Below are 17,049 nucleotides of genomic sequence, written 5' to 3' on the forward strand. Positions count from 1 at the left end.
GGATTACATCTGTTCTTACATCATACTGACAAAAAAACAGGTCATTTTGCCCACCCAGAAAAGTTACCTACGATACTGATGAAGAGTTAACTTTGAAAGTATCAAAGAGGAAGTAAAAGGAAATATTCAAGATTAAATACAGAAAACAGGGCACTTGAAGAGGTCACCATCTTTCAATTTATCTTTGTATCTCAGGGACAAATCCACAACCTACTGCTTTGAGGATTCAGATCTATAGAGAACAAAACTAAAATATCTGTACTACATACACGAAGGAAGAAGATGAAAATCAGATATGACTTTAGCTACATCCTCATGTCTATGTACCCTGCAAAAGACACATCCATTCCGGCTTTTTGATTATTCCTCAATGTAGTCTAAATTTTGATATTTTCTAAATATTCCTAAATTTTTAATAGGATAACTTAGAAGGACATATAAAAGAGAAGAATCTCCACCTTTTATGTTAACACTGGTATTTTGTTATTTTCTTTTTTGATATACCAACTACAAAAAAACCTGAAAATTATCCGAAAAACATCATGTAAAATCTATTATTAGTGATACCTAATTCCATTATGGAAAAGCAGGTTTCCTGACTCAGGAACACCTAATGTGAATTAACTGGCAGGGAATCACTATAACTAATGCAATATGATCCTAAAGAGAGTAACAAGAAACATTTCTTTTTTAAAATTTTTATTTATCTAGGTTAGTTGATACACTTCAAATGCAGAGTTAGGTAAAAGATATAAAGAAAATGCAATAAAAATTAAAATCACAGTAATTTGATAACATTCTTCCCAAATCTTAAAGTTATAATATGAATACCTTCATTACCAAAGAATACATTTCCTCGTGGATTATTATTCCTTCATTTCTTAGGATGTCTTCTATTTTAAGATGTAGTAATTTAAGATACTATGAAAAGATCTACTCATTACTAGTAAACTAACAGTTTGGTTTCAATCCCCACTAACTTTCCTAAACGTCAGAGAAATTAAAAACAGAAATCAAGAAAAAAATGAAAAGTATAGAACTCGGAAGTTATTCACGTTGATTACAATTAATGTACTCATACAACTGTTCTAGACAAATTAAAAAGACAAGTTTCTTATCTGTACAGTGATTAAGGGCACATACACCATTTTTAGAGAAGATTTTGAGAATTATTCTTTGAGAACAATTTTTATTAGAACAAATTTAATAATAAATTAATAAATTTTCAGTTTAATAAATTTGCTGAAATTGTTTTGATACTGTATTTTCTGACATGTGGAACTCCACAAAATCTTTTTCATTGTGCCCTCACTGTACCATTTAAATAATACCAACAGAAGAGAGGAAATCAATACAAGTTAAACAAAATATAACAGGTAATTATTTTTAAAAGTCACCTTCTGTAAAATAACTTGCCTATAATATGTTACTCTAAACAAATGATGATACATAGCATGAAGTCTATTCACCATCTTTCCTATAATTTTCATATAACTGTACCATCAGGCAAATTTAGCTGTATATTAAAAATGAAAATTATCAGTAATATCAAGCTGGGTGTTTTGTTTTGCTCAACAAAAGAAATCACTATAGCATTTCTTTCATTAACAGCAGATTTAATACATTTAAAATGACTTCATTTCTAATATTCTGACTTGCATACAAATTTTAAGTAATAAATCTAATTAAACTGAGCTATACCTTGACCCAGAGACTAGAGTCTCTGCTGTTAAATATACCTAACACTAAGGAATGACAAAAGCAATGATGCAAAATAAACTAGTTCATGTATATTCTTTTACTCAGTCGGCTAATGAAACAAACAAGTGGTCCAAACCTTTACTTGATAATCTAAGAAATAAATTTTTCCCTTTAACTAATCACCCTAACTAGTATGTGGGCAACTTTTTTTCAACACACATTTAGGAAGCAATAAATGGATACATTAATGACCGGAATCCATTAAAATCCCTGTAGACTATTGCATAGTTATGTCTCCAGCAACCTGCCAACTATAACATTAATAAAAATACAGAATTAATTATTTCAAAATTCTGAAGGTGGGTACACATACACGAGCACGTGCACAAACATACCCCCTTGAGACTAGGCTTATTCCTTTGACTTGGTAACAAAAAACAGGCTTTCTCTTGGAGCCCCAAAATGACAGAACCTTTATTCTAAATTTAAAAAAAAAAACACACTTCATGCAAAATATTAAGTTTTAAGATTTTAATTTTACTGAACTGTGTTCTAAATTAAAATTTTATTTGAGCTCTTATTACACTCAAGTTTTAATAAGCACACAAAGTACACATCAATATAATTAAAAGTTATCATCTAATGAGTGGCTCGCATAACCTGATAATTCTAACCTGCTGATTAAATTCTCTTAAAATGATTAGAAATCTAATGTCCTAGAACACTGAACTAGTATAAACTAGGCAGAAAACAGTCTATAGACAGATTATTAGAAAACATTTATCTTCACCGCCCCCCCTTTCAAATACCAGCAACTAAATTCCATATGTACCCATTAGAGATGACATAATCCAGATACGGGATTATATTCTTAAATAAAAAGCATTTGGACCATGTCTAGATTAATGCTATAACTTGAAAGAAGTTTCTGTCCAGCATTAGCCCTTTATACACTACAAAAAGTCCAAACAGGATATATTTCTTAACCTTCTTAAAATTCTAGGAAAATTAAGGGAATTAAAGGGAAGTTAAGGGAAGACCACTAGGCACTTCTAAAACAATACCTACATAAAAATGCCACCACATAATCTAAAAATAATTCCCACTTCTTTGTATTAGTACATATAAGTACTATAATCTTAGGAATACAGACTTTGCCTCAGTGAAAGAGAATTCAACAATCCACAACAGCAGTCAAGTTTTTTTAAAACTACTTCAAATACTTAATACTTCTTTGTCCATAATACAAAAACAAATTTTTCTGAAAGAAGAATTTTTAAATTGTGCAACCTGGAAAAGGTATAATCACTTTAAAGCACAACTCATATTAAAAAAAACTACTGTTTTTCAAAACAATACTCTTTAAGACAGCAACACATTTTCAAGGCACTGTGAGAAACTGAAAATCAGGGGGAAACCTGTATATATGTTTCTGCTATAAAATTATTCTTAAGGTTAAACTCTCAAAACCACAGAATGTCAATTTTTACTTCAGAATAAATTTTAATATTTTGGCATATATTCTATGAATTAAATCAATATATTCTGGTGTTCCTTTTCTTTCTATCAAAACCTGTCCACATCTTTATCCAAAATTATGTAGAAAAGGCTTCCCAAAATTATTAACACCTTCTCAAATATTCAAAATATTATTTTTACCTTGAATATCAATTATTAAAACCTATGTCTGATAATTCCATTAAATTGACATTTTTCTCTAAAAGGCAAAAAAAAATCTGTAAATCTCCTACTCTGTTATCTAGTAACAACAAGAATTAGAATACATCCCAGTCAATACTAGGAATATGTCTATATGTTATTCTTAAAGGATTCATTAATTATTTTCTATTTTAAAATTAAAAGGCATTCCACTATATGCTTAATATATGAAATATTAAATCATGAAACAAAAAAGAAATCTGTTAAGTGCCTGAAGCAGTTTATACATGCATAGAAAAGCAGTCATGTTAACATGCTGAAATTAAATTAACATTTTCTTATATCTAAGAATCCATGTCTAGTAAAATCTGTGATGCCAGGGAGAATTTGAAGACAGAACAAACTTCCCTGAAAACATCGCAACTACAAGTAAAGATTACAGATTAGTTAAAAACCTGTCAGTCACCCAAAACCAAACTGCTCTTCCTGTTGACATAAAACTTAATTTAAAAAAAAATTGGCTGAAGTAGTTTACAAGTGTTGCACTATCATTTCAGAGAAACTCCCAATTCTCATATATCAAGTTCTAAAAAGAAAAAAACCACAATAGTCATTTTTCACTTCAAAACTAGAAGAGCAAAATAAATTGACTCAGTCTATTACAGTTAATTTACAAGGTATAAATGTCTGAATATAGAACTAAATAGAAAAAGTGGTGACAATTTTTCTGAGTGGTTACTGGTAAATTACTAAAATAAAACAGAGGTCTTTATTGTTTATACAGTCGACCCTTGAACAACACAAGGGTTGGGGCTCCCACCCGCGCTGCACAGTTGAAGAAAATCCACATAAAATGTTACAGTCTCTGGTTCTGCATCCACGAATTCAATCAAGCTCAGATCGTATAGAACTACAGCACATATTTAGTGAAAAAAATCTGCATATAAGTGGACCTATGCAGTTCAAAATCCTGTTGTTCTTGTGTTAACTATACATGAAACTCCAAATATGCCACCTATCTTTCCTCTTGCAAAACACAGAATTAGATCTTTTCCAAAGTTGCAACTACATTAAATATTAAAATAATTAACCTTATTCATATTGAGAAGTTATTAGGTTATAAATTTGAAGGGAAAGACTACTAAATTTTTATTTTAAGTAAACCCAGTAGAAAGTACAATTTTAAAAAAACAGGTAATGTTAGCAAAGTTATATAGTCCTACTGAAAATTTTCTTCCTAATTTAGCTTTTTCTCACAATATTCCTACCAACCCAGAAAAGATAAAATACCAGTATCTCCCAGTCCTAGGCCACACATTAAAAATCTATCATGTTGCAAAACCTTTCAATGCTGTGCTATTTTCTCCCCTTTGACACACTCCATGGGCTCTTTAACATGCCATTTATTTTCAGTCCAGGGATTGAAAACAAAATTAAATTGGTAGTACATTAGCCAATACACTTAGTCACTAGTAATTTAAAAACCCATTCAATACACACCCTTAATAGAGTGACCATTTCATCTGTATCCTCTAGAGGTACCCTTTACATCAGAGCACCAAACAATTCCTCTGGATGATGTCTGCCAGGTTATTGGCTCAGGCACTGAGCTTTAAGTTAAAGCTCAAAATAAAAATTTATCTATGTAACAATGAAAACTACTATTTTTCTCATGCATGAAATCAAACTCCTTTCTAATCCGCTTTCCCTACAGTATCTTGCATAGTAGGTACAGAGCATTAATTTGCTTGAAAATAATTCATTCTTCCTGCATACAAATGCGATTTAATATAATTCATTAAAGACTAGCAACAAATTAGTTCATTAAATGACATACGAAAGAATGATAGAAAAGTGTTCATGCAATATATTCACTCATGACCTCCAGAGCGGAATTAATTACATCATTCCTCCTATTGGAATCAGAAGGGAGTCAACAGTGTTTGTAGAGAATAATGCTAAGAGGCTCTCAGGGAATTAACTACTTACCCACCTTGGATTCACTAAGATTCCCTATTTTATATTTTAGTTATATTTTTGCATGAAAAAAGCATAAAGATGAGGATCACCCCTACCATCGTATAAATATGGTTCTACGTTCCAACCACATGTAACAAAACTCAAGCTAGAATTTATCAAACTCTGTTCTGAATTTTTTAAAAAGAAACTGTTTACTATTATCATTTTTTAAACATCATCAAAAGAAACTTACAATAGGCAAAAGCATATTCTTTCTTACACAATTCAAAAAGCAGATAAAGGTTGTTCTGTAATATTCCCATTTTCAGCAAAGTTAATTGGAAAACTGTAATGTCTTTGAGAACTCTAATGTACTGTCAACATTGTGACAAGTCACAAAGGGCTGCTGTGGCAGTTCTTGGGAATCAGGCATCTGCATGTAAGCACCTGATTGGGTGACAGGGGAAATTCTTTGGCCAACTAGTTGCATTTTAAGTTCCCTGGGTTCCAGTAGCTGCTTGTTCTCTTCACCAGTGTCAAGTAGAGTTAGCTTTTCCATCCACACCAGGAACTTCTTCTCCTCTTTCTGCCTCTGCATCTTGGAAAAACAGCTCATGGCCTCTTCTAGGACACTGCCTATGCAGCACCTATCACACACAGCACCCCTGTCAAGTAATCCTGGAATTTCCCTGGGCGCTCCTTCAGATCCCCCAGCACAACTGAAGTCAGCTTTAAAGACATTGAGGCCATTTGATAAAACATGGTTAAATCAGAAAACTGTATTTTTATTAAGACAAGCTTATTCAGGAAAATGGCATAAGCATTACTAAGAACAGCCATATAGGTATAGCACTCATAAGGGGCATTTTAATTAATTAACCAAACAAAAGTTGGTAATTCTGAGAAGCACAACATGATACTACCATTTTTCATAGCTTCACTGAATCTGTGGAGGATTGTGTATTCTGTTACTATACAACTAACTATTAATCTGTAACAGTGTTTTTCAACCTTTGCTGAACATAAAGACCTGGAATGGTTTAACAAATACCAAAACCTAGGTGGCTCCCAGACATTACAGGTTCTTTTTGTTTTAAGCTCTCCAGGTGATTCTAATGTACAGCCTTGATTGAAAACCACTGCATCCCTGAATATTCTCACACTATGACTTTAAAATTCTAAAAGTTGTTTTGACAGCTGACCCATAATAAATCAGTATACAATAATTGTCAGCTAATTGATTTTTATCAAATGCTCTTGTTTTAAGTTAAAATTTTTTTTTTCCTTATGGAAAAACCACATAGAGGGGACTTCCCTGGTGGTCCAGTGGTTAAGAATCTGCCTTCCAATGCAGGGACATGGATTCGATCCCTGGTTGGGGAACTGAGATCCCACATGCCTCAGGGCAACTAAGCCTACGCGCTCTAGAGCCCACGTGCCACAAGTAGAGAGCCCACATGCTGCAACTACTGAGGTTGCGCACTCTAGAGCCTGAGTGCCATAAGGAAAACTCCCACATGCCACAACGAAGATCCCACGTGCCGCAACTAAGACGTGACTTAGCCAAATTAAAAAAAAAAACAAAAAACCCCACAGAGGATATGCATAATCCATGTATACCTCTGGGTCAGTTTTTTATAAACCTTGGTCTGTGCAAGATGCTAAAAGGTATGCCTCAAAAAAAAAAAGTTTTGTGGTTAAGTTTGGGATATGCTACAAATCATAACCTCCCCACTTTGGAGAGCACATTAACGGCTCCGAGTTGTCCTGCAGTAAAGAAATCTGCTTCCACATGATCCAGCACTTTCCAAACGTGTGAATAGTGTACAGCTATTAATAGCAAGTAGAACAGTGGTTTCATAGGATTCTAGTTTTAGGATATGCTCCTCTACATACAGTGTTTTATCCTTGAACTAGGCCAGATCAGCTTTGGTTTGGGTCCCATATACTTTGGGTTTCTAATAAAACTAATTATACTGAACTCTTCATTTCTTCAGGGAGCTATTAAAAATGTTACCTCCTCAGACCACTCTTGACTACAATATCTAAAATAGCTTTTCTGGGCTTCTCTGGTGGCGCAGTAGTTGAGAGTCCTCCTGCCAATGCAGGGGACATGGGTTCGTGCCCCGGTCCGGGCTGATCCCACATGCCGCAGAGCGGCTGGGCCCCGTGAGCCACGGCCGCTGAGCCTGCGCGTCCGGAGCCTGTGCTCCGCAACGGGAGAGGCCACAGCAGTGAGAGGCCTATGTACAGAAAAAAAAAAAAAAAAAAATAGCTTTTCTACCCCATCCTTAGTCCATCTTTATCTCATCTCTTATATCCTGCTTTATTATCATAGTGTATATCCCTACCTGATAGCATCTGATGAATTCATTTATTATCTGTCTCCTCAGAAAAGATTTAAGTTTCATGAGGGCAAGGACTTTTCATTCACTATTGCATTCCCAATGCCGCATAGTAGGTGCCCAAATATTTGCTGAATGAATGACTGATGGAATCAATCAATCTTGGCCTTATACCACCTACCTATACCAAGAAGTCTTAGAAAGAACTACCCTATGAAATGCTCTGTTGCATTTATCTCAGGGTATTTCTGAAAATATGGTTTACTTTATCTCATAGTGATTTTTTATGAATAGACAAAAGAAAAATTTCCCAGGTCTCAGTATCAAGAAAAGAAGTGTTTCTCCTAGAAAATGAGAACTGCTTATGTCATGCCACCTCTTTTCAATGCCTAAAAGGCTATGGGACAAATTTTTAGCCCAATTCTACCTAGCAAACAAAAACCTCATAACGTTTATTGTTATCAACTTTCCCTCTAACTTCATTTCATTCCTCCTCCCCTGATTACTGCATTCCATCCCCTTTCTTCACATTAAAAAAAAAAAAGGGCTTCCTTGGTGGCACAGTGGTTACGAATCCGCCTGCCAATGCAGGGGACATGGGTTCAAGCCCTGGTCCGGGAAGATCTCACATGTCACGGAGCAACTAAGCCCATGCGCCACAAGTACTGAGCCCGCACTCTAGAGCCCATGAGCCACAACTACTGAAGCCCACGTGCCTAGAGCCCATGCTCCGCAACAAGAGAAGCCACCGCAGTGAGAAGCTCGCGCACCGCAACAAAGAGTAGCCTCCCCGCTAGCCGCAACTAGAGAGCCTGCCCGCGGCAACGAAGACCCAACGCAGTCAAAAATAAATAATTTTTTTTAAAAAAACACCTTATTTATAAGTAAACTTCCTCAAGAAGGGCATATCTTTCCCCGAAGTGTAACATATTTAGCTTACGGAAAGTCTAAATGGAATTTAAAGAATACTAAACTTTCTTTAAACAGTTTATCCCCATTATAAGTGCTGGGTAAACTGAAGTGTACAGGACAGGAAATGATATGGCTACTTTGATGTTTCAGATTCTGGCGCTGCTTATTTTTCAACAAACACTGGAAAATGAGTATTTAAAAGCTGAATTCAAAAAACTGGTGTGAGAATACTTATGCTAAGGACAGTGAGATAAGTTGCAGCCTCATAAAGATGACTACCAGCAATAAATACTGAAAACAAGACATTTTGAAGTCTTAAAAAGAGGACCCAACGATACGTGTCAAACAAAACCCACAGAATGCACAACACCAAGTGTGAACCCTAATGTAAACTGTGGACTCTGAGTGATAATATGTCAATCTACATCCATCAATTATAAGAAATGTACCATTCTGTGGGGGTGTTGATAGTGAAAGAGGCTGTACGCATGTGAGGACAGGAATAAGTGGGAAATCTCTGTACCTTCTGCTTAATTTTGCTGTGAACCTACAACTGCTCTAAAAAATACATTAAAAAAAACAAACAACAACCAGGGACCATATTCTCACCTTAAACACACATATGTCCTTTTATTAACACTAAAATATATCCTACTTTGAGAAAGACATCAAAAGCAAAGCTTATGCTTTTGCATACACAAAGCTTTTAAAGGCACTCACTTTAGGAAATAAGCTAGGAAAAGCAGGCTGAAAATAATACCTTGGTGCTTTAACATTAGAGATTGCCAAAGGATACCCACCAGTAAGATTTCAAAGCTTCTAAATTTAAGGTAACATTATCTAGACACTGTAGCATAGAGAAAACCACATTTAAACAATGCATGCTTTTAAAATAATCACTTAAATGGAGTAAAATTTAAAGGTGCTTATGTTTATTAATCACTAATAACATATTTAAAAACTAGATGACACTGTTCAGAACTTAACAGAAGCAGACTACCAGTCTTACAATGATTTTTAGCTATGGGAGACTTAACATATCACTTTGCTTAATTGAGTAGTTCTCAGCCTGGCTGCCCACTGTCATCACCTGGGAGCTTAAAAATGCTGGTGCCTTTATGCTAAGTGAAATAAGTCCGAGAAAGACAAATACTGTATGATCTCACTTGCATGTGGAATCTTAAAAAAAACAAATTCAAAAAAACAGAGTAGTTTGGTGGAGAGTACGGGGTGCAGCAAGGATGAGTGAAGGTGATCAAATAGGACAAACTTCCAGTTATAAGATGAGTAAGTTCTGAGGATGTAATACAGCATGGTGGCTATAGTTAACAATACTGTATTGTATATTTGAGAGCTGCTAAGAGAGCAGATCTTAAAACTTCCCAACACACAAATTATAACTATGTGAAGTGAGAGGCGTGTTAACTAACCCTACTGTGCTAATCATTTCGCAGTATATACATTTATCAAATCAACACGTTGTATACCTTACTTAAACTTACACAATGTTATATATCAACTGTATCTCAAAAAAGCTGGGAGAAAAATGCTGATGCCTGGGTCAGATCCAGAGATTCTGATTTAATTGGTCTGCAGTGGGGTCTGGGCATCATAAGTTTTAAATGCTCCCAACCCCCAACAAGTGATTCTAACATATAGCCAGACTGAAAACTGCACAGATATTACCTGCTTTGTTTGCATTTACTAATCACTTTTCAGGCAGTCTTCAACTGATTACTCAGTCTCGGTGTCTTGTTATCAATGTATTTAGTGAGTCTCCTAAATAGCTACCAAAATACAATCAGATTACAGAGGCTTAAATTGGGGACATGGGGCTTTTAGTCACTTCATATTCAATATAGGAAAAAGGTCATGGAATTCCTAACATGGGTTTGGGGGTCTTATCTTCTACCATGAGTTGCTACTGCTTAAATTAATAATAATATTTTTCAAGTAATTCAATCCCCAGTAGGTTAAGAATCCTCACAAATCAATTTAAAAATAAAGTGTAGCAAGAGGAAAATGTGCAAAGAACGTGAATAGACTGTTTACCAAAAGAATACAAATGGCCAATATGATTTTTCAACTTCATTAGTAATCAAAGAAATGCAAATTAAAGATACAGTTCATCCATCAAACCAGCAACATTTTTATAAACACTCAATAGAAAGAATATAATGCAACAAATACTCAAGCTCCTGGATGGAATAAACTTAATAAAGTATTAAAAAGTAGTTTGGCAGTATGTGTCAAGAGCCTTCAAGTGTTCATACCCTTCCTCATAATAGCAAAAACTAAAAACAGCCCAAAGGGCCAGGAGTAGGGAAGTTATTTTATAGTTAGCTAAATTATTCAAAATCCATACATGGTTTTAGGGAGACTACTGTGTTTTGGTTAAAGGCTCAAAATGCAATGTTAGAGGGAAAGAAAGAAGTATACATAGTATGATAAATTTTGTTACATATTATGGAAGGCAATATACTTAAATGTTAACAAAAGCAGGATTTTAATCTTATACATCACATTTTTCTATTTTCAAAATTTCCTACAAAGGATTTACTAAAGAAATTTTTTTCATTTCCAAGTAAGAGTTAATTGATCAAGCGTAATAAGCCTCTACCTCAGAAAAACTGTAAGGTAAAATGATAGCTTATCATGAGGAATTTCACTGTATAATTGTGTGGGGTGAGTAGTGAGTGCTGAGATCCTAGCTTCAGTAGGACTGAGCTGCGCCTGGCCACATGGATTGAGGATTCAGATGATCTTAAACAGGTGTCCTCAACAGCCTCCCTGACATTCTCCAACAAAGACCGATTAGGTTTTCTAAAATGCAAAACAGCCAAGACAACTGACCCTTACCTACCAAGGTGGATACTATTTTTGGAACCTCAGTCTGAGTGGGCACTTGCATGGTGGACTATTAAACCACACAAAAGCAGGTCATTATAGCCAAGACAAGATGAAGCTACCCTGAGGTTTATTCTATACTAAATATTTATGAAAAACAACGGTCACTGGAAAAACTCTTCCCTGCTGCCCACCTACAATGATGCATGTAAGCTGGTCTGTTCAGAGAATTTTTGAATTGAAGTCTGATGTCACAGACTTATTCACATTCACTAAAATCAAAACTCCCTGCAGGGAATTCCCTGGCAGTCCAATTGTTAAGGCTCTGAGTTTTCACTGCTGAGGGCCCAGGTTCAATCCCTGGTCGGGGAACCAAGATCCCACAAGCCGTGTGTCATGGCCAAAAAAAAAAAAAAAATCCCTGCAAGAGCAGACTTTACAGCTCTAGTCTCAAAGTGATTTTACAGAAAAACTGACCCCCCCAACCCCCGAAGAAATAATGCTCTAATAATAAAGTATAAAGATTAATAATACAAAAATATCACCTATAAATGAGACACTCAACAAAAGCCTTGAATACTCAAGACTACCACATAGTATTTTCACATTAATATGCACTACTAAATACTCTATTTTTGCTCATCTCTAAGTCCCCCAAATGAAAGAAGTACCAGAATTATCTTGATATGATACCTCCAGATTCTTAAAAGAGCAATATAGTTTCAAAAACTTCAAAGAAAGAATGATCTAGTGTGGATACTAAGCTGCCTGTCAGTTAACTGTTAACTAAAGCAACAACAACAAAACCACTTCATAAACATCTACTGTCCAAATATCAAACTCAATTATTAATCATCACCATGCACTATATAAGTCTGCAGCATTAATTATTTCCACTCTTTAAAAGAAAATGCATTAATTGTTCAACTGTTTGGCATAAGTGAATATTTAGCATAATTCCTTCAATGTTTAAGCTGCTCCCAAAAAAAGTTTATAAATACAGCAATTCTGAATTACTAAATTAGTTGTACCTTGATGAAAGCATATAGCAAGAATCTCAGTTTTTAACTTTTCCTCTTGGTTTCCATTCTGTATAATCAGCTGGATTCAAATTTCAAATTCCAAGAGATTTGCTGTTAGGTACATCCAGTTTAAGTTCACCTGAATGTCCATGGTGTTGCACTCATCTTATAAGTCAGTTCACAATTTATCCTATCTTCACAATCTATACAACTTTTCAACAACTGCCTTGCTATAAGGTAGAGTGTATCCCCCCTGCCCCAAAGTTATAATCTGATTCAAGAAACTGAGGTATACATAATTATGACATCAGCAATGAAAAATGTCAAAATTTTTCGGGGGTAACAATGTGGATAATTGAAATGAACTTCCTAATATTTAAACTTAGGATGTTCTACCTTTGCTTTGCATAATTCCAGGAAAGACCATTCACAGCTGCTTATGTGTACAGCGCCTTCTGTAACTCTGTGGTGCAGAGCCTAGGCAGTCATATACAGTGGCCCTACAGCTTACCTCCCATTTGATTCTCCATGATTACCTTAGAAAACTCTTCATATTTTCAAAATCCACCAACTTATTAAGTGGTGTGCACAACAGAAACTAAATTACAGATTCAGATAATTTGGTGTTTTGGTTAGTATACAATTCAGAATAGACAAGAAACAGAAGACTGATGTTTTAGAAGTTTTAGACACTGGTCAAGATAGTCAATTAGCAAAGAGGTTTGGAAAATATGAACAAAGCACACCTAACCTATTTAAGCCAAATAGGGAGAATGCCCACGAAGATATTTTTCATGCCACCTCTTCAATGGGGTCTATCTTCAAAGAGCACTTTGTTCACCCACCTTCTCCCTTTCCATAAAAAGACAAAGTATTGGGCAGTTACATAAAAATCTATTTAGTGAGTGGAATTAAGTAAGCACTATATCAAGAGATTCATCATGATCCTGATTAATAGCTTAGAACAGGACATAAGAATGCATAAACAATTGTATAGGTGTTAATATAGCTTTCTTTAAAATATTAAATGTAAATTTGAAATACACCTAGAACCTGCCTTAGAACAACCCCAAAGTTTGCTTCTCTCATGCAGTCATCTGATGAGCTTCAATTAAATCCCCTCCCCCAGTAATTTTAACATAAGGAACTACCAAAGGAATTCAATAGATATTAAAACAGTAAGCATTTCCAACGATGGTTAAAAACTCATATTTAATATACTATATGGATGATGGTTTTATTTTAAGTTGAACACCTATAAAATCATTCTTATTACTGAGTTTCTGTAAGTTTGGTTAGCTATAGGTTTAATTAACCAATATGATTTATCTTGAAATATTCTTTGTATAGCAGCAATATGCTGACGTATAGAAACAGAAACATTTCAGAAAACTAGGAGGAAAAAAGTCACCCATAAAACTTTGAAAACCAAAACTTCCCCCTTTAACGTAGCAATAAATAATGCTGTCATGATCTATTAAATGCCATGTACTTTACAGAATGTTCCTAATCGAAAGAGTCTCTTCAATGAGAATTCACCCAAGAACCATTCAGACCTCACCTTTCTTCCACTATGAAATCTCAAGACTGCCTTCGTAGTACATACACAGTACCAGACGTAGTAATATGGAGAAAGCAGATGTGTCAAACATGTAATAAATTACAGACTCTTATACCAATAAGAGCTGGAACAGCAGATTTTTCTGTACTTTTTAAACTTGGGGGCGTTAAGGGGGAAATTTTGCAAAAAACATTCCTTTCAATGCAAGTGACAACTAGCTAAACATGCACTGAATGGGGGGGGACACATAAAACTACTGTTTTAGGAGGAATAGTTATTAGAAACCTTTAACGAAAGGTAGAACATGTTATTTCAGACACCATAAGCTCGAGTGCAGTGGCTATATAATAAAGCAAGGTGCCTATTCCTGAGGAAAACGTACTTAGTAATAATGCTGAACAGTGAGTATTAAATCTAAGTAGTGCTAGAAAGGCAATGATGGGAATTCAGGTAATGTGTTACAGAGAAAGAGACTTGTGAGAAATTCCATTACTTAAAAATAATCCTGTCCCTATCATTAAGTATTTTTTTTGGCTGTTGTGCTAAAGTGCACTGGAAACCTCAGAACAGGTTTTTAAATTGGCCATGTCTTGTTAATACACTGCAGTCTTCAAATTTACACAGAGCTGCAGGTCTCCTGGATTTTTTCAAGTGTCACTCATCTAACTGAGCCTGAGAGCTGAGAAATGCCATCAGGTGCTCTACAGTCAGTTTAAAAAACATCCTCTACCTGGTATCTCTGCAGTGATTGTCTTGCTGCTCCCTGAAACTTCTTCATCATCATCTGATGAGCTCGTGCTTGAGTCACAAGTCAGGTCACTATCACTGGTACTACTGTCCTGCAACAAGTTATATTTCTTTCGTGCAGCAGCCTCCCGTTTCTGCCTCAGTAGCCTGATTCTCTCCTTGTGCTTTTGGCTCCGATGACCTTTAACCTTGGCGACTCGGCCATTCTGTTTATCACTGGATTGCCGGTTTTTCTTGGCAGCCATGGTGGATGTTTCACTTTCAGATCGGGACCGGCGAGACTTGCGCCCAACTGTGGCACCAGACACTCCGGAAGGGTCTCCTTCTACCGCTGTTTCTGCCTGGGAGGGTTCATTCTCCTCTGCAGAAGACAGTGTATCTGAATCGGCCAGGTGACCACTAGAGGAAGGGGAAAGCATGCAGTGGTTAGAGGAGTCACTCTCATAAACTCGACCAGTTGTCGGCTTGTCACTCTCCGTGGATGCCAACTGAGACTCAGAAGAGTCCCTTCTCAGTTCCATCAACAAGCAGGGCATTGAAGAAAGAACTGTAGAATCCACCACACCATCTTTCGGAACTTGAGATTCCAGTTCTACAGATCCATCTTCCTCCTTAGCTGTCTCTTGTTCAGATGTTTTTGGTGGGACTTCAGACTCAATGAGTTCTTCAACTTTTCCCACTGCCTCCTCCATCTTCATTTCAGACTTTCAAGTTAAATCATGGAGCAGAGTCTAGGAAACTATGTCAAAGATGCAACGGGAAAGCAACCTGTACGAAAACACACAAAAATCAATAAACGGAAATGGCAGATTATTTAATCAACACAACATTCCTACCTTTCTAAGTGGGCAGCAAAAGTTACCATCATATAGGCCTTTAAAATACATGTATCTATTATTTGCTTGAACAACAGTCAAATTCAGAGGACTTAATACGACCAAAATACTGGCATACACAGCTACTAAAAATGGCACAATATTAATCTTCTATTACTGAACTTGCAAGACCAGCAAGCAACCAAACAAGGATTTTCAACTTTAAAACTTTATTTAAACTGTTCAAGAAAAGGATCCTCAAAGCTTTGATATAGTTAGCAAGTATGTAAACTTTAAATGAAAAGGAATGCTCCAAAAAAACTGGTCTACAACAAGTGAACTGGAATGATTACTTTTACATTCAAATCCTCAAAGAAAGGAAGCAAGGGAGTGAGTTACAGTGGAGTGACATCAAATGTACACTTATGTTAAAGGGGAAAAAAAACCACCAATTACGTGCATTTGGCAAGTGGGCAACAAAAGTAATTACATGCATCAAAGCTGTCATTCCTCTCAACAGGAGTTGCTCTAGAGGGGCATTAAGATGAAAAACCTGAATCTGCTATTTCCTCAGTTCTTCCTAGTTCCCACAAACCTCTCATCATGCTGAATATGATGAGTCTAATGTTTAAACATATGTTTTGTTTCATAAACAATAGCCACTAAATACAGATTAACTACTTTGTGAACCCAAAAAACCTAAAACTCTCTATTCTATGAATGACTTAAGGGGGTTAAAAGAAAACCCCCTACACACATTCTCCACCTCCTACGCTAACTTTAGAACCTAATATCCTTCCACCACTGTGTGTGCTACAACTCCACTTAATCACAGACAAACAAGACATAATCTTTAACCACAAGAGTTGTGACCTATACAGTGCAAACTTCATTAACTAGTGGTTTTTTAAGAGGAGGCTAACAATGTGCAAAGCAAGTAAATACCTCACCCTGAACAACTGATGTTAAGGAAGGCAATGATCATGTGCCATAAGTCACAGACAGACACAAACATTAAGCTAGATGGTATGTCAGTGAGGCACAATAAGACATCTCTGTCACTTCATTCCATCAAGTTACTTGATAGTTCACTATATGGTAGACAGCAACTAGAAGATATCTGAAAAATGGAGTTATTTATTGATCTAACATGACAAGCCTACTTTTTTGCTTACTATAAACATAAATGTTCAATATATCTGGGGTTTTTTTCAGGTCCTGTTCTCAGCTGCTGATAAAACAGGCATTCTGATGAATTTTCCTTAACACATTCATGAAAACCAGAACATTCATGGCCACTGGAAACATTTATAAGTTAAAAACAATCTCATGGAGCTTCCCTGGTGGCTCAGTGGTTAAGAATCCGCCTGCCAATGCAGGGGACACGGGTTCGATCCCTGGTCCGGGAAGATCCCACAGGCCGCGGAGCAACTAAGCCCATGAGCCACAACTACTGAGCCTGCTCTCTAGAGCCCGTGAGC

The 17,049-nt window shown here is 35.8% G+C and overlaps 1 protein-coding gene across 5 annotated transcripts in view; it reads right to left on the reverse strand.

Annotated features, from left to right (window-relative positions):
• Positions 1-17,049, reverse strand: part of ARK2N (arkadia (RNF111) N-terminal like PKA signaling regulator 2N) — a 76,498-nt gene that overhangs the window by 34,368 nt on the left and 25,081 nt on the right. For all 5 annotated transcript variants that reach the window (XM_079941844.1, XM_079941847.1, XM_079941843.1 and 2 more), the window contains exon 2: positions 14,737-15,521. In XM_079941844.1, the coding sequence (XP_079797970.1) occupies positions 14,737-15,451 (715 nt within the window). In that variant the 5' untranslated portion in view covers positions 15,452-15,521. The remainder of the gene's footprint in view (positions 1-14,736; positions 15,522-17,049) is intronic.

The sequence above is a fragment of the Stenella coeruleoalba genome (assembly GCF_951394435.1).
Source record: "Stenella coeruleoalba genome assembly, chromosome: 14".
In the NCBI taxonomy this organism is placed as follows: domain Eukaryota; kingdom Metazoa; phylum Chordata; class Mammalia; order Artiodactyla; family Delphinidae; genus Stenella; species Stenella coeruleoalba.